The sequence below is a fragment of the Tachypleus tridentatus genome, chromosome 6 (genome assembly GCF_004210375.1).
Source record: "Tachypleus tridentatus isolate NWPU-2018 chromosome 6, ASM421037v1, whole genome shotgun sequence".
Lineage (NCBI taxonomy): Eukaryota > Metazoa > Arthropoda > Merostomata > Xiphosura > Limulidae > Tachypleus > Tachypleus tridentatus.
This window is the reverse complement of record NC_134830.1, coordinates 19,943,142-19,968,608: the sequence shown is the minus strand read 5'-3', so window position 1 is coordinate 19,968,608 and position 25,467 is coordinate 19,943,142. Positions and strand designations below refer to the sequence as shown.

Here is a 25,467-nt window from a genome sequence, read left to right as displayed (position 1 = left end):
ATGTTTGACAACCACAATAAATATATGTGGGAAACCGTTTGTTTCACGGTTAATGAAAAATTATAAAGTAGATACAACTGTATTATTTATTTCTCACTCACAAGTACTTCTTTAAAACGTTTACCGCCGTAATGCAATAAACAATAATTATATGATATGCTTACAGCTGGACGAAAAGACATCTGGTGTGTAAAAAAATAAATTTGCACAAAATGTGGCTGTCTATTTAAAAATTCTTTAAATTAAGTCACTAGACATGTAAACAGGTTGTGTGTCCAGTTTTGAATTATTACTGAATGAAACTATTAAGTTATTAAATGTGTAACATGTATGGGCACTGGTTGCTTACTCAATCGAAATAATACATAACTATAATTTTCCATAACTCTAAAGGACCGTTTTTTTTCTATGGTGGTATTAAGTGTTTTCAAATATTTAGTCGATTGTCCAAACATGACTGTAGACAGTTTAATCTATGTTTTAGCTGTAATCATACACAACGCAAGAAATAACAGTGAAATCACCTAATTTCCTTAAGTGACATCAAGACAGACATACAATGACATGTTCTAAGCATCAAAAGGCACATCACAACGAAACGTGTAACCGATATTTGTATATATCATGCTCACTGAGAAATGTTGCACCACCATCATCACCAACAACAACGAATATAGAAAATTAGAACTTCAACCTAAATTTTAGTTCTATTTTATAACAAACATATCCACATAGGCTTTTAGAGTATCACAGACAATTCTAAAATATATTTGTTTTCACGATTTGATTTTGACAATGAATGCTATATAAAATTGTTCTCAACTGTGACTCGTCTCACTAAAGAAACACCACAGTTATAATGAGCCATTATTTTCGTTTGTGTGGATTATCATGTACATCAGTTGATCTATTCTTTCTATGTGGGCATGGCCTAGCGCGCGTTAAGGCGTGCACTTCGTAATCTGAGGATCGCGGGTTCGCGCCCGAGTCGCACCAAAACATGCTCGCCCTTTCAGCCGTGGGGGCGTTATAATGTGACGGTCAATCCCACTATTCGTTGGTAAAAGAATAGTCCAAGAGTTGGCGGTGGGTGGTGATGACTAGCTGCCTTCCCTCTAGTCTTACATTGCTAAATTAGGGACGGCTAGCGCAGAGAGCCCTCGAGTAGCTTTGTGCGAAATTCAAAAACAAACAAACAAAACTTTCTATGTGGTTTCTTAGGCACATCAGTAGATGATTCGTTCTTTCTCTCTTGTCTAGAATTAATAATGGCAAAGACAATTTTTTTGCAATAAATGTACTTCAAATCTCAGTTCCACTTGAACAAAGACTATAACAATATAATTTCGTACTCGTATTAAATACTTGCTGTAGAAGAATTAATGTGAAATCTTTTCAGTGAAACTGACTCCATTTTGAAAGGGAGGTAACGTATAATCTACAGGTAAGCCTCCTTAATAAAACATCCAACATCGCTTTTGTGTTTTCTAGAAACGTTAGTTTACTTTTTAAAATTACTATTGAACAAAAAAAAATTTAAAATTGTGTTTTCCTAGAAAATAAATCTCGGAAATAGTTGTTCAATGTTACTTACCAGTTTGTATGGATCTCCAAACATCAGTGTTTCAAAACAGAAATGTTTAAAAGAAATATACTGATATTTATTTGATAAAGGAATATTATACAAATAAAAAGGTTTTAAAACGTGCAGTTTAAAACTTAGAGTTTAGTGTCCAAAGATGTTGTCATTTATTTTTATGAGGTATTTTAAGGATTTTCTCATCCGTTTTGTAAGTTGCTGGGATAAAGAAGGACACATCCAGTTACTACAAGATAATTACAACGGAAATAAGCGAATCAATCCTGAACAAGAGCAACTTCCTGGAGCTAAATGGTATCTGAAATCCATCAAATACAATGCGGCTACTGACTACAGTCTCACTGAAGAAATCGCTTAGTACATCACAACATGATCAATACGGTGTCTCCTGGTAACCATTCTTCAACAAGAGTGGTAACAATGGCCTAATATTTCCCATAGTTGCTAGACAAGCGGAGTGATTTCACTACTGAGTCACGTATAATTAAGATTAAAGATAAGAAACAGCCTTTTATATATTACTTGCACCTCTAAAGAACTCCTGGCGGATGTCGTTTATATTGATCAGTTAAATAATAATGTCAAGTACCCTAGTCACTACAGTGTAAGGTTTATCACAACAAAGAAATATAGTTGTCATCTGTTACAGCACGACATTAACACTGTTTTACAATTTCATGATATACGCTAAATTTAAAAGCACGGAACTGTGTAAACTGTAGACGTATATCAAATGTTTTTCACGTCTTAGAACAACTGACAGGTTTGCTTAAGCCACCTACTATTGATACAAACCCAAATACCTGTGCAAACAACTACTCCATATACTATATGTTTTACAGTGTTTCAACCTTTATTTAGTTTTCTTAAATAAACTAGTTTACTGGTCCAAAGCCAAGTTTATAAAAATGCTTGAAACGAAGCTGTTTTTAAGAAAGAAGTCAGACATTTCGACCTTAGCCAATACCTTCATCAGTGAAACAGAAAGCTCCTGTACTTTACGGTTTGTGATGAAGTAATTGGATTGTGTTATTTTTATTGCACCTGCAGTACAACTTAAAGCTTGCACATTTTAAGGACCATACCACATGCTTTCATGTTCTACCCCCAATTAAATTGCATATTTGTTTTTTAATCATGTCATATAATAATAACAATATTTTCATCTAATTTTGTGACACACGGTCAAAGTTCAAGTTTTTCGACAGTGTCATAAATATAAAATATGATTGTCTCACATATATCAAACATCTGATGAACCATCTAAGAAGACCATTTTGGGCAGCCGAACTAGTTAAGTGTTGTACAACACGTCATTAGAAAAATACTTTAATCACACCCACACATGTGCACTAATTAAAACAATGTATTTTATTTTTAAGCATCGTAACTACAGCGGTAAGTAGACAGTAATAAGTAGTGAAGATGTAGCTTTGTTGGAAAACTCGAGTGTCCATATTTGATCTTTTGTCTAAATATTAAGAAACGTATAATGTTTCACAGAGAACTTAAAGAAGGCGTATTAGAAGTAAAATGTGTTTTTGCAGATAGTTTGAAATCATGATACATCTCAGAATTCCTAAGTTGAAATTTGTGCTCAGGGGTGTTGACCTTATGACTGTTCCTTCACTTTGTTCATGCCCACCCTAATATTGTTTTCATAAAAGGTACGAAAATCTTGTTGATGGGAGAATAGTAAATCATTCCCAGTGTTGTTATTGTAATAGATACATAGATAAAGTTCACGATACCCTGGTAAGGTTTTTATTAATCCTTCAAAGTTTATTTACTCTTATGTTTTTCATTGACGGTTTTCAATTAAAGTTATAAGACATACAACAAAAAACAAGCTAGAGATAACAATGTATCAAATAAACACTGTTCAGAAAAAATAAATAATAAATGATTCACAAAAACGGATAAAACTAAGCAATACTGACATTATAACGTAGAATATAAATATGCATTTGATCAAACTTTAATCGCAAAACCGTAGAAAGCATCTCAGTATGTTGAACGAATCTTAAAAATTCAATAATTGAGGTATCTAAAAATAACTAGTTGAAAGCAACACATTGGTCTAAAATTCAATTTTCTAACTTTTTTGTGTTTAAGTTTCATTGTAATATCACCTATAAAATGGAATCTATCTTATCGTGTAGTACATTACTTCATATTAGTAGCCGACTTATTTTCATTTAAACAATGTTTTGAATAAATTGTTTATTTTTATCTGTACAAGAAAGACATTTTGTTTTAAATTTCTTGCAAAAGCTATCTGCGCTAGCCATTCCTAAATTAACAGCTATTAAACACCATCCACCGCCAAATCTTGGGCTACTCTTTTACCAAAACATAGTAGGACTAAGCTTAACCTTATAACGATCCCTAGTTTAAAGGACGAGCCTGTTCGATGAAGGAGATTCGAACCCATAACCCTCAGTTTGTAAATCGAGCGCCCTATCCACCAGGGTAAGATGGAAATAAATCAAAAGCTTAAATCCTAAGAATTGTTTGTTAATATTAATATATTCTATGCTTTGCTTCATAATTCTTCTTTACACTTATATTTTAAAAATTATATACATTATAAGTTCTTATCTTATTACTTTAAGTACTTATCTTATTACATTATAAGTACTTTCAATAGTTTCCTTTAACGTTCTTTCTTGGAGTTTTATTTTATATTTCAGTAATATACCAAAAGTTTAGTGGTTTTTACAATCAAAGTAATAATGTCACGATATCAAAATAGAGTTTATTCTCAAAATGGCCAAATATTCGCCCTTTCAGCCGTAGGGACGTTATAATGTAACCGTCAATCTCACTATTTGCTGGTAAAAGAGTAGCCTAAGAGTTGGCGGTGGGTGGTGATGACTAGCTGCCTTCCCTCTAGTCTCACACTGCTAAATTAGGTACGGCTACCGAAGATAGCTTTCGTGTAGCTTTGTGCGAAATTCAGAAACACCTAAACATCTTCCCTCTCTCAGATTTCGTCAGTCTTTGGTCAGTTAAAAACGTTTCATTTCGGTACTCTGTTAACTTTTCGTAACAATAACTCTCATTAGTCTGTGATTTAAAAGCTTCCTTATTTTGGAATCAGTTTCCGGCCTCGCTTTTTATTTACACTGATTTGACATAATGTTTTCTGGTGTTTTATTCTTCTAAAAAGAAAGCTTTGTTAGTTGTATAACTAAATTTACATTTTAAATGAAGTGGGTTCTTCCTTTTAATAATTGCTCAATGCATCCGTTTTAAAATTAATACAATGCGTAATTTCTTTCATGACGCCGATCTGGGATTACTCGAAAGTGTACTTGCTATTAATTAAATAACTCATTTTAAAGATATTCATCGTTCTGATTTGTTGATACCGATTTTGTTATTAATAATCATATAAATTTCTTCATATTTGTTTTTCCTAATCATTTTAGACGTTAATTGTATTAGTTGTAGAATAAACTTTATTGAAAATTATACAGAATTTTCTGCGTATGTGGTAGATTCTTTTCTATCTTCTGAAAGTAACTTTCACTTGCAGTAGCATTCTAAAAAGCGAGTTAAAAATAACGATATCAGATATAAAAGGCTCGAGAACTGTCTTATGTATAAAAGTATTTAATTCAACACGAACTGTTATATTTAAAATAAATTAATAAGTTATACGTATCATAAAAAATATCCCCTCGACTATTCTAAGATTATCGATTGTTTCGAATTTAATGTTATATTACAATGCCCCCATGCATGATAAAGGGTTAGTAAGACGATTAGGACGCGCGACCCTTATAATAGAAGTTGAATACCTTAACCACCTGACCATGACGGGCCGATAAAAAAATATAAGCATCTTAATTTTTTACGCAATACTAGAGTGTAACAAAAATAATTGAATTATACTGATCAACAAACATCGAACTCCAGAGAAAAGACTTAATAGATAGAATAGTTTTGTTGGGAAGGTAATCAATCATTTATAAAGATATCTATTGATATCGCACAGGAAGTGACGACACCGTCAGATACGTAACAAAGTGCATTCGTGAATTAAAAATATTTTTAAACGATGCTGTACAATAGCTTGTTTGTTTGTTTGTTTTTGAATTTCGCACAAAGCTACTCGAGAGCTATCTAATTTAGCAGTGTAAGACTAGAGGGAAGGCAGCTAGTCATCACCACCCACCGCCAACTCTTGGGCTACTCTTTTACCAACGAATAGTGGGATTGACCATCACTTTATAATACCCCCACGGCTGAAAGGGCGAGCATGTTTGGCGCACTGTACAATAGCCTAATTTTAATAGAAAAAATGTTTGTTTTTTAATTTGTATCACGCCACCTGGGGTAGCTTTATCACAGTGAAAATTTATAATTGCTAATAAATTTCACAAATCTTATATTAGTGAGTGTATGTTTGTTTTTCAGCACAAAGCTATGCAGTCATATGTTCTGAGACCACCATTCTTTTCAAAACCCGGTTTTTAGCAGTGTGAGTCTTCATACCAGCTTCACACCGTTATCGTTTAAATTATCGTTTCTGAGGCGTGCTTATAAAGCGTACTTTGGACTTGCTCTTGGTGACCAAGACAAGAAATGGGCCCCACATATTGTGTGTCATAACTGCGAGGAAATGCTGCGTGGCTGGACAAAAGGGAAACGTAAGGGTTTACCTTTCGAATTCCATGACCTGGCGAGAACCGATGGACCACACAACTGACTGCTATTTTTTGTCTGGTCAATACAAAGGGCATTGGCAAGAAAAACAGACACAAAATCTCATATCCTAGTATCCCCTCAGCAATCCGACCTACTCTGCACTCTGATGAGCTCCCAATCCCAGTTTTAAAGGATTTCTTCCATCTGAAGATGTGGGTAGTGACCAAGAGCAAGAGACTGCTGATGAAACTCAAGAAATACTTTCAGAATCTGGCGATCCTTCTTATGAGACCCCACAGTCATTAACTCCTCAACAGTTTAGCCAGCCAGAGTTGAATGACCTTGTGCGTGATTTGGGTCTCCAAAATGCAGCTGAAGTGTTAGCTTCCAGGATGCAAGAAAAGAATCAGCTGAGCCATACAACTAAAGTGTCATACTTCCGAAATCGGGAGCAGACTTTTGTGCCATTTTTTTACAGAGAAGAATATGTTTGTTTATTGTCATAATATCTCAGGTCTTTCCAGGAATTAGGGATGCCAGTATACCATCCAAATGACTGGCGATTATTTCTAGATTGTTCTAAGCAAAGTTTGAAGTGCGTTCTACTTCATAATGGCAATGTCTATGCAGCTGTTCCAATTGGACACTCTGTGTATTTACGAGAGGAATATAATGACATTAAGACTGTAATTGACCTACTAAAATACACACGAGCACAACTGGACAATTTGTGTGGACCTCAAAATGGTTACTTTCCTCTTAGGTCAACAAAGAGGATTTACAAAGTACCCCTGCTATCTTTGCATGTGGGACAGCCGAGCTCGAGAAAAGCACTGGAACCAGAAGGAGTGGCCCATACGTGAGACTCTGAAATTTATTCTTGTATGTTTTGTTTAATTTTGCGCAAAGCTACACGAGTGCTATCTGCGCTAGCCGTCCCTAATTTTTAGCACTGTAAGACTAAAGGAAAGACAGCTAGTCATCACCACCCACCGTGACATTATAACGTCCCACGACTGAAAGGGCGAGCATGTTTGGTGCGACCCTCGGATTACGAGTTTCAATACTCTTTGTGTAGCTTAGTGCACAGCTATATGTTTACAGACTTATGCCTCTATAAATCGGGTTTCTATATCCTTTGTATAGCTTAGTGCACAGCTATATGTTTAGAGACGTATGCCTCTATAAATCGGGTTTCTATACTATTTGTGTAGCTTGGTGCACAGCTATATGTTTGCAGACTTATGCCTCTATAAATCGGGTTTCTATACCCTTTGTGTAGCTTAGTGCACAGCTATATGTTTAGAGACTTATGCCGCTATAAATCGGGTTTCTATACCCTTTGTGTAGCTTAGTGCACAGCTATATGTTTAGAGACGTATGCCTCTATAAATCGGGTTTCTATACTATTTGTGTAGCTTAGTGCATAGCTATATGTTTGCAGACTTATGCCTCTATAAATCGGGTTTCTATACCCTTTGTGTAGCTTAGTGCACAGCTATATGTTTAGAGACTTATGCCGCTATAAATCGGGTTTCTATACCCTTTGTGTAGCTTGGTGCACAGCTATATGTTTGCAGACTTATGCCTCTATAAATCGGGTTTCTATACCCTTTGTGTAGCTTAGTGCACAGCTATATGTTTACAGACTTATGCCTCTATAAATCGGGTTTCTATATCCTTTGTATAGCTTAGTGCACAGCTATATGTTTACAGACTTATGCCTCTATAAATCGGGTTTTATACCTTTGTGTAGCTTAGTGCACAGCTATATGTTTACAGACTTATGCCTCTATAAATCGGGTTTCTATACCTTTGTGTAGCTTAGTGCACAGCTATATGTTTACAGACTTATGCCTCTATAAATCGGGTTTCTATACCCTTTGTGTAGCTTAGTGCACAGCTATATGTTTGCAGACTTATGCCTCTATAAATCGGGTTTCTATACCCTTTGTGTAGCTTAGTGCACAGCTATATGGTTAGAGACTTATGCCTCTATAAATCGGGTTTCTATACCCTTTGTGTAGCTTGGTGCACAGCTATATGTTTAGAGACTTATGCCTCTATAAATCGGGTTTCAATACCTTTTGTGTAGCTTAGTGCACAGCTATATGTTTACAGACTTATGCCTCTATAAATCGGGTTTCAATACCTTTTGTGTAGCTTAGTGCTTAATAACATAGGAGTTGCAAGTACAAAATCTACTTATTTATTTATACTATTTGTTACTGGTTTTTATTCTGAAACCAATAAAAAATATTAAATTTCCAGTATATTAAATACAAGTTGAATTGTAAATAACCTTAAAAAGAAAGTTTAGAATTTACATGAACACAAAACTGTTTAATTTTCTCCAGTCTAATTGATATGGAATTAAATGTATGTTCCTGAAATCTGTCTATATTTTAGACAAAACTGTAGTTATTAGCAGGAGACGGGTGAACGGGTGTATGTGTCTTAGAAACCGAATAAAGAACGTGCTTATTGCATGCCACCATGTAAAGTCGAAGAGAAAGTCTAAAAAGAAGCGAAAAATGTGTCAATAACAACGGTTGATAAGTGTTAGTTGTCAAGATGAGTTATAAAATGTAAATGTTCCGCCAGTAATTAAGTTAAAGGTGAGATATTTCTGCTTCTTTCATTTACCGTGTAGCTAGACGCTGTATATTTAATCTTCCACAAGTTTCTTACTGTCACAACTTTAATAATGTTTTACTGGATTGAACTGGTAAGAAGAAATTCTCGTTCCTGGTAAACTGTCATCATTCTCGAAACAGAGATTTAAGACCGTTTCTTTTGTCTTTCTTTGCCGACTGCTTAATGAAAATTGACATTTGAACAACAGAAAATTTCAGGCTGATCATGTAATACGCGTGTACGTCTTTTTTTCAGTGTGTTGACGTGTCAGATGCGCGCACTTTCAGAGAAACAAATATAAGAGAAGGAAATAAATAACATACTCTCCCAAAGAAGTAAACACCACTGAAATCTGATGAGGTAAACGTATCAACACTCTCTCAGTCCAATTAGGTACCATATTTACACTTTTTTCTACTCTGAACTTTATTAGTCCAATAATCTTCGTTCATCGTGAATGTGAGGTATATAATCGACGTTGAGGAAATCAAGTTAAACAGATTAAACAATTAAGATGAGCCTATAAGGAAAACTACCGACTCATTTTTAACTTTCAAATTCAGTTTCCTTCGGTCTCCCAGTACCAAAGCGGTTTGTCTGCGGACTTACAACGCTGCAAACTGGGTTGCGATAACCGTGGTGAGCAGTTTACAGATAGTCCATTGTGTGGCTTTGTGCTTGTCTTCAAACAAACAAGCATTTTTAATCTTGGCGTTTTGCTACGACAACGAGATCACCAATACAGTTGGAACAAAGGCCGAACGTTTATTGCCACATTGTTCAATTTAACGTACAACACTTCGACTTAAATATATCTTCATGAGCACCGCGATGTTGTGCTCAGAGTTCAGTAATTGCCATGATAGCGCTTAATGGTGAAGATATAGCTTTGTGGTATTGTACTGATAATCCAATAATTACTATGATAGCACTTATTGGTGAAGATGTAGCATTGTTGTGCTGTACTCAGAATCCAATAACAATTCAAACTGCAACAGAAATACGCCCGTTTCTACAGAATAAAATTAAAGCTATTTTTCTATTGTAATGAAACTTCTGCAATCGAGACGTTTTAACTTATAGTGAAATGGGTACGCTATTGTTTGACTATTGTTTTAAAACTTTTTTTGCAGACAAAAAAATTGTCTAAATTACTCTTTTTGATCTTATTATACTTCAAATAAATGTATTACCTTGTAGATTTGTGTAAATAACAACACTGATAATTTATTTTGTTCATCAAGTACACCTCGATTTTAATGTTACCTGTGGATTTACTAGCAAAACTTTGTTTCGCAACACGCCATTCATGAAAATATTAACGTTAATTTCAAAAGAAAATCAGTGGACCTGCCATGGCCAGGTGGGTTAAGGCATTGGACTCGTAATCTGAGGGTCACGGGTTCGAATCTCCGTCGCATTGAACATACTCGTTTTTCAGCCGTTGGGGCGTTAATAATGTGATAATCAATCCAACTATTCGTTGGTAAAAGAGTATCCCAAGAGTTGGCGGTGGGTGGTGGTGACTAACTGCCTTCCCTCTAGTCTTACACTGCTAAATAAGGGACGGCTAGCGCAGATAGCCCTCGTGTAGCTTTGCGCAAAATTCTAAACCAAACGACATTATTACTTTAAAATTAGTGAGAGGAAACATTAACCTCCTGGAAGAACATATTGACCTGTTGACCAATGAAAGTCATTGTAAAGACTGAACATTTTTTAGTTAATTGTTTGTTTGTTTTGGAATTTCGCACAAAGCTACTAGGGCTATCTGTGCTAGCCGTCCCTAATTTAGCAGTGTAAGACTAGAGGGAAGGCAGCTAGTCATCACCACCCACCGCCAACTCTTGGGCTACTATTTTACCAACGAATAGTGGGATTGATCGTCACATTATAACGCCCCCACGGCTGGGAGGGCGAGCATGTTTGGCGCGACGGGGATGCGAACCCGCGATCCTCAGATTACGAGTCGCACGCCTTACGCGCTTGGCCATTTTTAGTGAATATCTCTTAATGTTAATGTGCATTCAGATGTACATATTTTGCTCGTGTGGATTCCATGTGCACAGAATGTATCACGGGATATTAATACCTCAAATCACTTGACACAGTACTAAATCACGATCAAATTTGGCTCCAGATCCATACCTAGTTATTCTTTTTAAAACTACAGTAAACAGCTCAAAACACTTCATAATATTTGAAACGGTTTGTAAGAATGTTAATGTTGGGGTTCCAACCAAGAAAATAAAAAGGTGAACATTTCTATGTTGAACATTCCATCTCTTTCGAAATATTCTTATTTCTACATTCTTATGTAGAGCATTTTCGTATATGGATAGTGTCTGTTTAAATTACTATACCTAATACAGTAAAGTATTTTGGTTTGAAATTATTTAAAGGATAAGCTTTGTAATTTGTTTTAACAATTCTAGTTGGAAAACAGTTGTCACACTCCAAACTCTTTGGCTTATCTGAAGGTTTTTTGATGTTTGATAACATGTTTCAGACGTATATTCCACTTGTCAGGCATGTCAAGTATTTCGTATATTAATTTTTCCAGAATTTCAACATACAATAATTTCTATTCTACCTAATACACTATTTTTTTTTTTTTGCATTCTGCAAGAGTTTCACACCACTAACCTACCTACCAGATGTATCTTTTTATTTATTCACAGACAAGTTGGGTGAGCTATATCGCGTGCTTAACTGGAACTTGGGGTAGTAAATTTAAACTTACATGTGGTTTCTTAATTAGATCGGACGTGAAAACTCTCACACAGATATTTCTAAGCATTTACAAGTTTTAGATTTAAAGTTTTATGTTTAATAGACTGTACAAAACTATGTACTGTCGAACAGCTAAACAGAAATATTTCGTTGTTATAGAAAAAACTACTCGTGGTTATAAACCATTTTTCTTACATTGAATATTAAGCCCCTTAAAACATAACGCTTGTCATACTGAGTAGACTAATAAATCTTATAAAAGTAAATAACTTGCTGTCTTCGTATTACTTGTGTTTTCTCAGCGCTTTCGTTGTAAGAATTAAACGTTGTTCATATTGTGTTATCGTTTCAGGTTTTCGTTTTGTCATCACAATAAGTATACACACGTGTCTTTGAAAATATACTCAGAAAATATCACATTAAATATCTTCCTTTTTTTCTCAATCAGATACTAGCGGAAATTCAACTCCTTGAAAGTCCGTACGTTAAGACCTTTAAAATTTATGAAAATATTGTTTCCCTGGTTTTTCACGCTTATGAGTTCGTATTTACTTAAGTAAGTAGTTATGTGGATGCATCATACACTACCACGTTGATACAGCGGTAAGTCTACAGAGTTAATGAGATTACAGGCAGACAGGAGGGGTTCGATTCACCTCCGTGGACTCCGCAGTTATCCCGAAGTGGGTTTACTATTAAAAAAAAAAAATAAATATTTTTGATGCAAAGGTAAACTAAGTAAGAAGTGTTTTGTTAATGAATATATATTTAACGTAAGAAAACATAAAGTTAAAAAATTGAAAGGAAGCTGATGAAATACTTTCAAAGGACCAAACAGTTCGACAGGTAGATACTTTATGTTTCATAAACTTAAAATGCAAGTGAAATGGATATTGTATAGACTAGTATAGGACAAGTCCCATTCGTTACTCTGTTGTCAGGTTTTTCCTTCCTATTGTTACTTTCTGATTATGAAAATGTATCAAAATAACTCTATAATAAACTAATATTTCTGTTGTTTCTTTAGCATTTGTTGCTCATGTTTACAACAATAACCAAAAGCTGCATCCAAGAAATGTTTATAAAGATTGGGAAATTGTAACAACTTAACATTAATATTTATTTACAGTGATTATCAAAGAAATAAATTCGGCAAAATCAATGGTTATTGAATTAAAGTGGTGTCATTATTCATTGACTTCTACAGCGTCTCAGTGAATCAGCACAAGGTTGCACTTAATAATATATGTTAGTGAAGAAACACTAGAACTCACTGTTAATTTAGTTAGTAAAACTTTCTGGTCATTTATTCTCACACAATAACTTGCCAACTTGTTAATGTGGGCTGAAGTGAGCAATTAAAATACAGCTAAACTGTGTCTACCTTTTGTCCAACGTTCTATGATGAATAAAACAGGACAGTAACTAATCACACACGACAAAGTGCTAACTTCGTTATTTAATAAAAATATTAACATAATATTCAAAGCTATTACTGCAAAGTGCTTTTAGTATAACGATTCAGCTTCAGTTAACATTATAGTCCGTACAATTATAAAAATGTGAGGTATTATTACTACTATAATAAAACACAAGTTGTTTTACAATAGCAAGCTAGCTTTCCCTAAATGTGGCGGCCTGGCATGGCCAGGTGGTTAAGGCCCTCCACTCATAATCGGAGGGTCGAGGGTTCGAATCCCCGTCGCACCAAACATGCTCGTCCTTTCAGCCGTGGGGGCGTTATAAATGTTAGGTCAATCCCACTATTCGTAAAGGAGTAGCCGAAGAGTTGGCGGTGGGTGGTGATGACTAGCCGCCTTTCCTTTATCTTAGGCTGCTAAATAGGTGACAATTTCCCTTAATGATCATGTTCGATAAAATTTTTTGACAACCAGTCTAGAAAATTTATAAGTATGAGACACCTTATTTTCATATTATTGTTTAATAAGAAGCCAAAATAATGCATATTAATTTCTTTACGAAGAACAGTGTATTATTTGATTTTGGAAATAAAGTAATTGTTTGTCAGTAAGAATCAAAAACAAAAACAATGGTCAAAGTTCATTTGTTCACAGGCGGACTGGTATGTTTCTCGACGATTTATATCCATAACGTGCGTACTGCACTCCAACACTAAATCTGATGGCTAATAACACGAAACACCAGGTTTCGATATCCGTAGGGGATCACAGTACAAACAGTTCATTGTGTAGGTTTGTGCAAACAAAAAAAATGTATGTAAGCTGAAAATTTCTTGTTAGTCGTTTTATTCACGTTGCAAGTTGAAAAATAAATTAAAATTTACATTAGAATCTTTAAAGACGATTACTTATTAAAATATTTTATGAAATTGCTGCATGTTAAACCTTCTTACGTAGCAAAAACAAAACAACAACAATAGACTAACAAAAGTCAATGTTTTTAAATACAATCTTGTAATTTTTGTAGGTGGTGTTAGTTTAACTCCTGTCCCCCGCTAGTACAGCGGTAAGTCTACGGGTTTACAACGCTAAAATCAGGGATTCGATTCCTCTCGGTGGGCTCAGCAGATAGCCCGATGTGGCTTTGCTATAAGAAAACACAAATAGTCTACGTGAGTAAACAAGTTAAATTACTTTTAACTATATTCATCCCTGTTAGGTAAAATGTATGTGAAAAAATTCTTGTGATAATCTATTGTATATAAGATGTAAAAACTTGAATAATTCTGAGCATTTGCTCATCTTCAATATAAGTGCTACTCGACTTTGTTGCAAAACATGTTATAAGTCTACGTATGTACTCACCTTTTGGACATCTTTACTACCGAATAACAGTCATTGCCATCAAGTTGAAATGTTAGTCTAAAAGGTTCACTTTACCTTCTTGGAAATTCTCGATAACCAATTTTTTGAGAAAAAATCTCATTTGAAGCACCCAAAAGGAAAACCTTGTATGTGAGTAATTATAAATATAGAAGAACGTTTAGTTAAGCGCTATAAAAATTAGATTGTAATTCTAGTAATAATGTTTAGTTAAGCTGTAAAAATTAGATTGTAATTCTAGTAATAATGTTTAGTTAAGCGCTATAAAAATTAGATTGTAATTCTAGTAATAATGTTTAGTTAAGCGCTATAAAAATTAGATTGTAATTCTAGTAATAATGTTTAGTTAAGCTATAAAAATTAGATTGTAATTCTAGTAATAATGTTTAGTTAAGCACTAAAAAATTAGATTGTAATTCTAGTAATAATGTTTAGTTAAGCGCTATAAAAATTAGATTGTAATTCTAGTAATAATGTTTAGTTAAGCGCTATAAAAATTAGATTGTAATTCTAGTAATAATGTTTAGTTAAGCGCTATAAAAATTAGATTGTAATTCTAGTAATAATGTTTAGTTAAGCACTATAAAAATTAGATTGTAATTCTTGTAATAATGTTTAGTTAAGCACTATAAAAATTAGATTGTAATTCTAGTAATAATGTTTAGTTAAGCGCTATAAAAATTAGATTGTAATTCTAGTAATAATGTTTAGTTAAGCGCTGTAAAAATTAAATTGTAATTCTAGTAATAATGTTTAGTTAAGCGCTATAAAAATTAGATTGTAATTCTAGTAATAATGTTTAGTTAAGCGCTATAAAAATTAGATTGTAATTCTAGTAATAATGTTTAGTTAAGCGCTGTAAAAATTAAATTGTAATTCTAGTAATAATGTTTAGTTAAGCACTATAAAAATTAGATTGTAATTCTAGTAATAATGTTTAGTTAAGCACTATAAAAACTAGATTGTAATTCTTGTAATAATGTTTAGTTAAGCACTATAAAAACTAGATTGTAATTCCAGTAATATTGTTTAGTTAAGCGCTATAAAAACTAGATTGTAATTCTAGTAATAATGTTTAGTTAAGCGCTATAAAAATTAGATTGTAATTCTTGTAATAATGTTTAGTTAAGCGCTGTAAAAATTAGATTGTAATTCTAGTAATAATGTTTAGTTAAGCGCTATAAAAATTAGATTGTAATTCTTGTAATAATGTTTAGTTAAGCGCTGTAAAAATTAGATTGTAATTTTAGTAATAATGTTTAGTTAAGCGCTATAAAAATTAGATTGTAATTCTAGTAATAATGTTTAGTTAAGCGCTATAAAAATTAGATTGTAATTCTAGTAATAATGTTTGGTTAAGCGCTGTAAAAATTAGATTGTAATTCTAGTAATAATGTTTAGTTAAGCGCTATAAAAATTAGATTGTAATTCTTGTAATAATGTTTAGTTAAGCGCTATAGAGTTAGATTGTAATTCTAGTAAGAATGTTTAAGTAAGCGCTATAATAAAGTTAATTAAATTTTAATGCCAATAACAATGTTTAGTCACGTGCTAAAAAGGTAACCTTTGAAACTATTTCGATAATGAGATTATTTTCCTTTTTCAACGAGAGTAATTAATAAGAAAGGTTATTCAAGTTTCCCAATATCTGCGATAACATAAACTTCTTTCTCTTGTTCATTTTGGGTTTTGCCGAAGTTATTAAATGAAATATTGGAGAGGTTATTTAAATGTTACTAAAACCTAAAAGAAGATGAAGATATTTACAACAGTATTAATAAAAGATTAAAAATTGATTGCTTACACAATAAAAGTTACCAAACATTACTCGTAAATTAAGTTCCTCTGCATCTCCTATGTGCTTTATTTTTGTGAATTATAAATCAGCAATAACCTGCCATTAAATGATGGAATACGTACTATTCTGAATCATTTCTTTTATTAAAGTGAGAGAAAATTTTCCTTTCTGATCTGTGGCTGACAAAAATATTTTTGTCAACTTTCCCAAATTTTTATACGATTTGGTTTATTACTGATTAAAAAGTGTATACAAATGTTTGGAACAATAAATGTAAGTATTAGTCAAATATTTTTCCATTTCAATTTTTTTTTTGCTTCTATGATTCTTTTTTGTTAAAAATACATTGTGTAAAAATGGGTTTATATGCCAGTTACCTAGTTAATTTGATTTCTTAACGTACCGTTGTCAGCCCATAACCATTTCCATAGCATTATTATATTTATATTGTAATTAAAGTATTCGGGGAACTATTAGGTTTTTAATAGAAAGCAAGGGCGGAAGTTATTTTTCGTGCATAATTTGAATTTCCCTTAAAAGAACGCTTATAACGCTGAAGCCTGATTTTTACCGTCAATATCTCTTCTATCTGGCTCGTTACGAGAAAGTTCTGTGATTATGTTTTGCTTTGAAAGGAACCAAAACTATTCTACTTACTTTCAAATATAGAAAATAGATCCGGGAGGTTTTCCAAAGATGGATTCAGCTAAGTGAATCAACAAAGATGTAATAAGTCTCTAAATTTGCACAAGTATGCTCGTTTATTTTAGTTATTTTACAAAGTGACTTTAGTTAATATACATAAAAAAATGTTTTTGCTTGTTTTTTTTTAATTTCGCGCAAAGCTACTTGAGGGCTATCTGCGCTAGCCGTCCCTAATTTAGCAGTGCAAGACTAGAGGTAAGGCAGCTAGTCATCACCACCCACCGCCAACTCTTGAACTACTCTTTTATCAATGAATAGTTAAGACATTCGACTCGTAATCTGAGGGTCCCGAGCTCGAATCCTCGTCACACCAAACATGCTTGCCCTTTCAGCCGTGGCGGTGTTATAAAGTTTCAGTCAATCTCACTATTCGTTGGTAAAAGAGTAGCCCAAGAGTTGGCGGTGGGTAGTGATGACTAGCTGCCTTCTCTTTAGTCTTACACTGCTAAATTAGGGACGGCTAACGCAGATAGCTATTTTGTAGCTTTGCGCGAAACTCAAACCAAAAGAATAAACTAATATTAGGCCAGTAAGAAACAAGTTATATTTCTAAATCTATGTGTTAATGATTCCGATAGTAAGAAGCAGTTTGTTATGTTCACAATGATATAAATTAATTCCAGACAAGAATAAGTACAGCCTAAATAAAGCTGATAAACACGAAAATGAACGTGAAGTGCGAGACTAGCATAATGTTTAACAAAATGGTGTTAGAAGTGGGATTCGTTAATATGTGAGGAAACAAAGTCCAACAAAGAAGGAAGAGGTTAAAGTTAGAACCACATCAATAAAATATGAGGAGGAAAGTCAGCTGAATGAAGCGTTGAAATCGGGAAAGTTAGTGAATTTTCTCTGTTTTCATTATCTCGTTTGTTTTAAACAATGAACTACACAGTTTGCATCTAGTAAGAATTAATGCAACGTGGATGAGAATTGAAAGTTACTGAAAGAAAAAACGTGAGTTGGTAAATAAAGGTTGCAAAGGTTTTCATCATGAAGACTTAGAGCTTGCTGATATATAGTTAGAAATGAAATATTTGCAATAAGTGCTTGGAAATAGAAGCTATGAGAAAACATTTTGAGCTAGATAGGCACAAGCAGAGGAAATATGAATTAATGATAAGTGGAAGGCAGGGTAATTCTGGTTCTAGGGTTGACATACGTAATAATACACCTTCGTACTGTTGCCTAAACTTTAATAGTCGATGTATTTCTCGGTGCTTTCGAAGTAAATAGTAAAAGCAGCCATTTCTCTGCTTGTGAATTAGAAGAAACACAGCAATCGAGGTGTTTAATAGTATGACCGAAGACTGAGTGAGTTGCTACTAAACTGTACTGGAAACGCTGACAGAATAGTGGATATGATCCTAAGAGAACAAAGTTTGACGAAATTGCCAAAACAGTCAGTAAAAGACAGAAAGCCAGTGAAGGACGCGAAGTTGTGAAGTTAGTATATGAATAAGTAGTAACTAGGAAATGTAATGTGTTTGAAACAGGTCCAAATCTAGCTAGCAGAGTTTCGAACAAAAAATTTGGAAAGGCGTTTCCCAGAAATTGTAAGGAGAAATTTTCTGCATAATGAGTTGATAAATAAGAAGAGGACTTACAAACCTTTACCAAAATGATTTACATGTGAACAAATTGTATATGTAACTAAACTTTGTAGTCAAAATAAGATTCGAAATGAAAAGAGAATGTAATACGTTGTACTGCAGATAAAGAGAAAATTTCCAACAAATACTAAAATGATAAATAGACCACGCGTTAATGTATTATATATAGTCAACTGATAGATGATACGTTATATTTAGTTGAGTTTCACACCACAGTAAGAGGAATTGTTTGTTTGTTTTGAATTTGGCGCAAAGCTACACGAGGGCTATCTGCGATAGCCGTCCCTGATTTAGCAGTATAAGACTAGAGGAAAGGCAGCTAGTCATCACCACCCATCGCCACCTCTTGGGCTAGTCTTTTACCAACGAATAGTGGGATTTATCGTCACATTATAACGCCTCCAGGGCTGAAAGCGCGAGCATGTTTGGTGTGATGGGGATTCGAACCCGCGACCTTTAGATTACGAGTAGAGTGCCCTAACCACCTGGCCATGCCAGGCCTGGATTAGAGAAGACAGAGAGTATTTCCCGATCAGAAGTGTATGGAGAGAAAATACTGTGAACTTCTTGAAATGTTGCGAAGATATTCACATCAAACTGTGACTTCTTAAATTTTTAGACAAAAACTGTGAATTGCAGTGAGATATACGTAAAGACATTGAAATTATCAGTGTTCTAAAACAGACTGCTAGTGGCGAAACCATCTAAAGAAGGGTTAGGTGGTACGCCGCAATTTCTGAGCTTGGCATGCCATCAAAATTAGAAAGAAACACAATAGAAGATGAATACAACCAACATTATTGATTGTTTTCAGTAAAAGGAGATGTTGTATAGAGTTAGGTGTCAAAAGTGAGAAAGTGACCTGCTTTTGGGCCTTCTCTAAATAACATGATATTGTATCAATCTAATTCAGTGAAAATGACTGGAGTAGTGAGCAGTGGCCTTTTTTAAGTTCAGCAGTGTGGAGACTACAAGACCACTATGCTTACGAAATGCTATAATCTGATATACGGGAAACAGGTGCAAGATAACAAAGTAAGATGACTTTGAGTGTGGGTTCGAGAAACGAATATATAAGACAAGTGCGTGTGTGTTTGTTTCTTATAGCAAAGCCACATTGGGCTATTTGCTGAGTCCATCGAGGGACTTCGAACCCCAGATTTTACCGTTGTAAAACCATAGACTTACCGCTGTACCAGCGGGGGCTGTAAGACAAGCGTTTCAAAAAAAGATAGGGATGGTGGAAAGATGTGAGAGAGAAATAATATATATGATAGAGGTTGAGGAAGAAAGTTATTGTTTGTCAGTAAGAATCAAAGCCTATTTCTAAAGGTATGTGTTAATGATTACAAGTAGTAAATAGCAATTTATTATGTTTGTACCGGTATGAATCAGTTCCTGATAAAAAATAAGCACAACGTAAGTGAAGCTGTTGGGTGTAAAAAGGGAAAGCGAAGTGCGGAAATTGTATTATTCTTATCAATGGCTTCCTGTGTTTCTTACCGAAAGAGTGTGATATGACAGTTAGAGTATCGGACTGAGGTCCAGTGCGAGCTCGAGACGTAATACTACTAACATGTTTTGCATTTTAGCTGTCGTTATGCTATAAGAACTATCATAAGTTCCACAATTCGGTAAACTGTACCAGCTTTGGGTGAGGGCCTGGCATGGCCTAGCGCGTTAAGGCGTGCGCTTCGTAATCTGAGGGTCGCGGGTTCGCGCCCGAGTCGCGCCAAACATGCTCGCCCTCCCAGCCGTGGGGGCGTTATAATGTGATGGTCAATCCCACTATTCGTTGGTAAAAGAGTAGCCCAAGAGTTGGCGGTGGGTGGTGATGACTAGCTGCCTTCCCTCTAGTCTTACACTGCTAAATTAGGGACGGCTAGCACAGATAGCCCTCGAGTAGCTTTGTGCGAAATTCCAAAACAAACAAGCTTTGGGTACAGATATTATCGAGTGCTTGTCTTCTCACGGTTGAAAATTAGGAGAGACTGTATACAAACCCCAGGAAGCTGTGACCTGGTTCTGACTGTTTATTCCACGTGTACATAAAGCAACGTTAATTATGAAACTGTATTTATCTTATTTTAGCCACTTTATGTTGAAATATATATATCAGTTCAAGTAACCTTATCTCATGCACATATATGGAGATTTATCTAGCCCTTCTAGCTTATTAATTTACTTATTTTTCGTAGACTTTGGTGAAATAGATCTTCTGTTTCAAGATTTAGAACGTATATCGGTAAGTGTGCATACAAAGTGGATATAATTTTTGTTTCATTAATCATATTACGTTTCTTATACGTGGCATGATTTTTTAAAGTTATTTAATAATCTGTGACATATAAGGCTAAATATTTTATCTTCACAATATTAAACCAGGCGCTATCTTTGTCAGTGGTAAACTTCTCCTTCAAGTAATTAACTTTGCAAATCTCTGGTGTTGTAGTATATGGACAATCAAGTTTTGTTTTACAGGCTAAAGGTATCTTTTCGTGCGTTATTCAAATTGAGCTGTCATTGAATGCAAGAAATAACGAAACTTGGTACATCCAAAAGTTTGTTTGTTTGTTTGGAAATTTCGCACAAAGCTACTCGAGGGCTATCTGTGCTAGCCGTCCCTAATTTAGCAGTGTAAGACTAGAGGGAAAGCAGCTAGTCATCACCACCCACCGCCAACTCTTGGGCTACTCTTTACCAACGAATAGTGGGATTGACCGTCACATTATACACCCCCACGGCTGGGAGGGCGAGCATGTTTAGCGCGACGCGGGCGCGAACCCGCGATCCTCGGATTACGAGTCGCACGCCTTACGCGCTAGGCCATGCCGGGCCACATCCAAAAGACAAAACGTGCTCCACGTGTAATTTGAACAAGAGTTAATATTGAAGTCCTATATATTTCGACAGAATCGTGCCACTACTTTTGACTAACTATAAACTCGGCGTAAACTGTGGACAGTACATTTACGACAGTAATAATGAGTCGTAAAACATACATATTTATGAAGCCTAAACTATTTGTAGAAGTACTTGCATACATTGGTAGAGATACAGTTACTATAAAATACACGTTGTTCTTGTTATTTTATAGACTTTTAGACACACAATAAGAGCAAAAACCTAAAGAAAAACAGCATTTCCTGTATAAGGTAAAGTGGAAAGCACAGTGCTAACGTATTATATTAAATGCATTTCCATTTACTTACCCGTATGAATATACCTAGTAAGTATATTTTTAAATATATACATACATGCATAATATATACATATACGTTTCTAGGTAAACAATTACTCTTAAAGCTATTAAAAGACTTATTTGTTGAATTTTCCAAATAATTCCGCATAACTGCGTCACAAACAAGGATAAAAATATTTTGTACATATATATATATATATATATTTGCGAAAATGATTAAACCCAGTATGAAGCAGGAACTCATGGAGAATTATTTTTAACGAAAGTTGTATTAAAAATATAAGTAAATCAAATTTCGCATCTTTGATAGTTTATAAGTTATGAACTCTCTTAGAAATGAACGGTTTGCTTTAAACCAGTCTCGTTTCTTTCATTCAGAAGCGCGAGTTTGTTTTTTATAGTTTTAGGTTCCGTTCTCAAACCAGACTACCATTTTTATTAAGGGTAATCCCTATAGGTTTCAGTTTTGTTTTATGTGTTGGTTTATATGCATTTTATCAGTATGTTCCATATCTTTGGCCTTATAAGCATTGAAGTTTGATAAGAAATTATCAACAATTACGAATGTCCTTAGTCTCACGCTGCTAGTACCTAAATTACAAAGGAACCCTTCGTAAAACTTCACCTATCACAAGATAAACCTAAATAAATAAATGGGTCTGAAGTGCGCAGAAGTGTAGTAACATATAATGCACCATACAATTTTTTTCCACTCATCTCATTGGAAATGCTATAGTAAACGATTTTAAAACTTTAAAAATGAAATATTTCAAAAGTCTCTTTTACTTTCTCTAGTAAGAGTAAACCTTCGTGTAAAAATTTATTATTTTGTGAAGTGAATAATGTTCGTTATGCAATAACCAAGGGAAATGCTAGTGTCGTACAAGAATAAATAAATACGTACAATATTGCTAAAGAAACTACTATTGTTATTGATCATCAACATTTGTTATTAAAAAGGTTGTTTTCGTGCTATAATCGTATGTTTTCTTTGCATGTGTAATATATTTGTTCCTATTTTAGTTTATTTATAAAAATGTATTAAATTTTAGATTTGACCTGTCTTTCAGTTTCCCAGACCTGTTTGTTTAAGAACTACCTAGACAAGAAACTGTATTTAAACAACTATTAAATAAGTAATTCATATAGTGTATACATCTTAAGGTGCGAAGAATATATTTTTATGGAGAAACCCTCAGCACAGAACCCTCGACCTGGTCTTACTCAAAAAGCGAGGTGCGAACAGTATGTCTAAAAGATCAAAATTATGAAAGGTTTGTCATGTAAAAACAAAAATAAACAGAAGCAGTATAAACAGAAAGATTGACTGTTGTTCATAACATATATAGTGCTATCAGTTTTTATATTTAGTTAACATAAAATGAATGAGTTGTGTACACATCTAAAAATCGACAATTTGTGTAGAAACATGTGCAAAGATAAGTTTGTTTATTTGATTTTTATTTTGTTAAGAGTTACTCGAGAGCTATCTGCGCTAGCCGTCCTTAATTCAATAGTGATAAACTAGAGAAAAGGCACTACACATCATCAACTCTTGGACTACTCTTTTACTAACACAGAGTGGGATTGAGCGTCGCATTATAACGCTTCTATGGCTGAAAGACCCAGGATGTTCGGTGAAGGGTATTCGAATCCATGACCCGCAAATTGTGAGTCGAGTGCTTTAACCACGAAGCCATACCAGGCCAAATGTAATGAAATTCAAGGTTTATGTACAAACACACACACACAACTCGTTTGTTGAATACGCTTCTAATAACTGCACTAAAGTACAAGTTCCTGAGGAACACTTCTTATGATTTTATGTATCTTAAGTGCATGGATATAAATATGGTTATTACTTTGTTTTGCAGGTAAAATATATGTGAAAATAGCCACTAAAATAATCCAGAGTAGTACTTATAATAATATCAGTATCAGGAAAAGTCCATACGAAAATCTGAGCTCCACTAGTTACATGTGTGTGGTTAAGATTATATAAAAAGATACGAGAGCATTTTTCCCATCGAAAAATATCAATAGGCTTAATTTAAAATATATGAAATCATCAGGCACACTCAGGTCATGTAATTAAAACCTCTGATTATGCGTTCTCTATTCTTGCATATAGTGGGTTCAAACACACAGACATAAACAGTGATAGAGGTAGTTTATCCTATCTGGTTTATCCTATCTCTAATTGGAAATACATACACTTAACTGATATTCGTTGTAAGTAAGTAGTATGAAACTATACTGAGCTACGAGACTTAGAGTATTAATAAGATAATATTAATACAAAGATGTGTCATAACACCAACTCTTTCTGAATGTCTGAAGCACATCTGTTTCTCGTAACTTATTATCTACTTTATTCTGTGACAGTTTTTCAAATTTTGAACCTGATTATTTTTAATATGTTCTTTTTTATCTGTATCATTTTTCATTCGGTAATTTTACATCATTTGACATTTTAAAAATATTGTATTTTTATTGGCCTGGGAAAGTGTACTTTCATTATTCTACTACGCTTTACTAAAACCTCACCGGTTACACGTACGAACAGTTAATCAGTTATCAGATCTACCAGTAAGATCATTTCTGATAAAACATGTTTAGAACGCTCTGTTTCAAACTTTACCACACATGATTAATACAAAGTGGTTCGTTTATTCTTTAAACTGTGATATCCAAGTTTAAGTCTAGTAAGGCTGTCCTGTGGTTTAAATATTAATATACCACTTTTAATATACAAGTTTAAATCTAGTGAGACTAACCTGTTCTTTAATGATTTAAGTCTAGTAAGCCTGGCCTCCTTCCTTACAATTAGTATAACAATTTAAGTCTTATAAGGATGTTAAACTAATATGTTGTTTGACTTTAGATTTTGGAACAATGGCCTTCAAGAGTTTTTACATAAAACGTGAAACATAAACAACTAGTTCATTCGTTCATAGAATGTTATAAATTACATGCTTTAGTCTAATATAGAGGTAGTGGGGTAGAATACCGAAAACAAATGATTCAACCACTTGGATCAACATGAAGTTTGCTGGTTGTTGCGTATGTTTCAAGTTGAATTCATTTCTCTTTCAAAGGTCGTACAATTTTATAGAACGTGAACATCGTTTCTGAAACTTAATTGTAATTCATAGCTGTATATAGTTTTTAATAGTTTCACATTTTATAGACATCGCTGTATATGTCTACTGAATATGAAAAAGAGCAATTACTTTTGTTATAAAAATATAGTTTTAGTTCTGAGAGTTAAAGACATTATTAAAGAAGTGTCGTGGTTTTACATTTTCTAGTTAGAGAATAAGTTGGTAAAAGTGCTTACCTGTCTTAATCATGGGCCAGTTGTCACGTGATCAGGTTATAGCATTCAGCAGTGGACTAACGGTCAAGACAGCGACTCCCGGCTATTTGAATACCTCAATGAGAATAATTACCCACTGCGCACGGGGGTGTTTTCGTTGCGTCACGAACACGAGAATTATTCGTTTGATAAATTCCAAAAATCTACCTATCAGAATTTTCGTAGGCGTTAGTTTGTAACGACACCCTCTAGTGGCTAAGATAAGAATCGACAGCTCACAAAGGTCCGTACAGTCACTAAAACAGTTTTTTTTTTTCCCAGAGAATTCTCTAAAGACGTACGAAGTATAAGAATTGCCACCGTAAGTAACAAACATTTTGAACATAACATTATAAAAAAA

At 34.1% G+C, this 25,467-nt stretch overlaps 1 protein-coding gene across 3 annotated transcripts in view; it reads right to left on the bottom strand.

The window, feature by feature from the left end:
- LOC143252053 (uncharacterized) overlaps positions 1–25,243 on the bottom strand; it is a 41,130-nt gene extending 15,887 nt beyond the window's left edge. Inside the window, exons 1-2 of one of the 3 annotated variants that reach the window (XM_076503625.1) lie at positions 25,089–25,195; positions 16,886–16,934 (exon numbers count right to left, since the gene is read on the bottom strand). Coding sequence is in view for 1 of the 3 variants with exons in the window: in XM_076503624.1 (XP_076359739.1) it covers positions 25,089–25,101 (13 nt within the window). In the remaining 2 variants the exon portion in view is untranslated. Of the gene's footprint in view, positions 1–16,885; positions 16,935–25,088 lie in introns of all 3 variants that reach the window. The other 2 variants (XM_076503624.1, XM_076503626.1) reach the window with 2 other exon arrangements.
- Between the last annotated feature and the right edge of the window lie 224 nt (positions 25,244–25,467).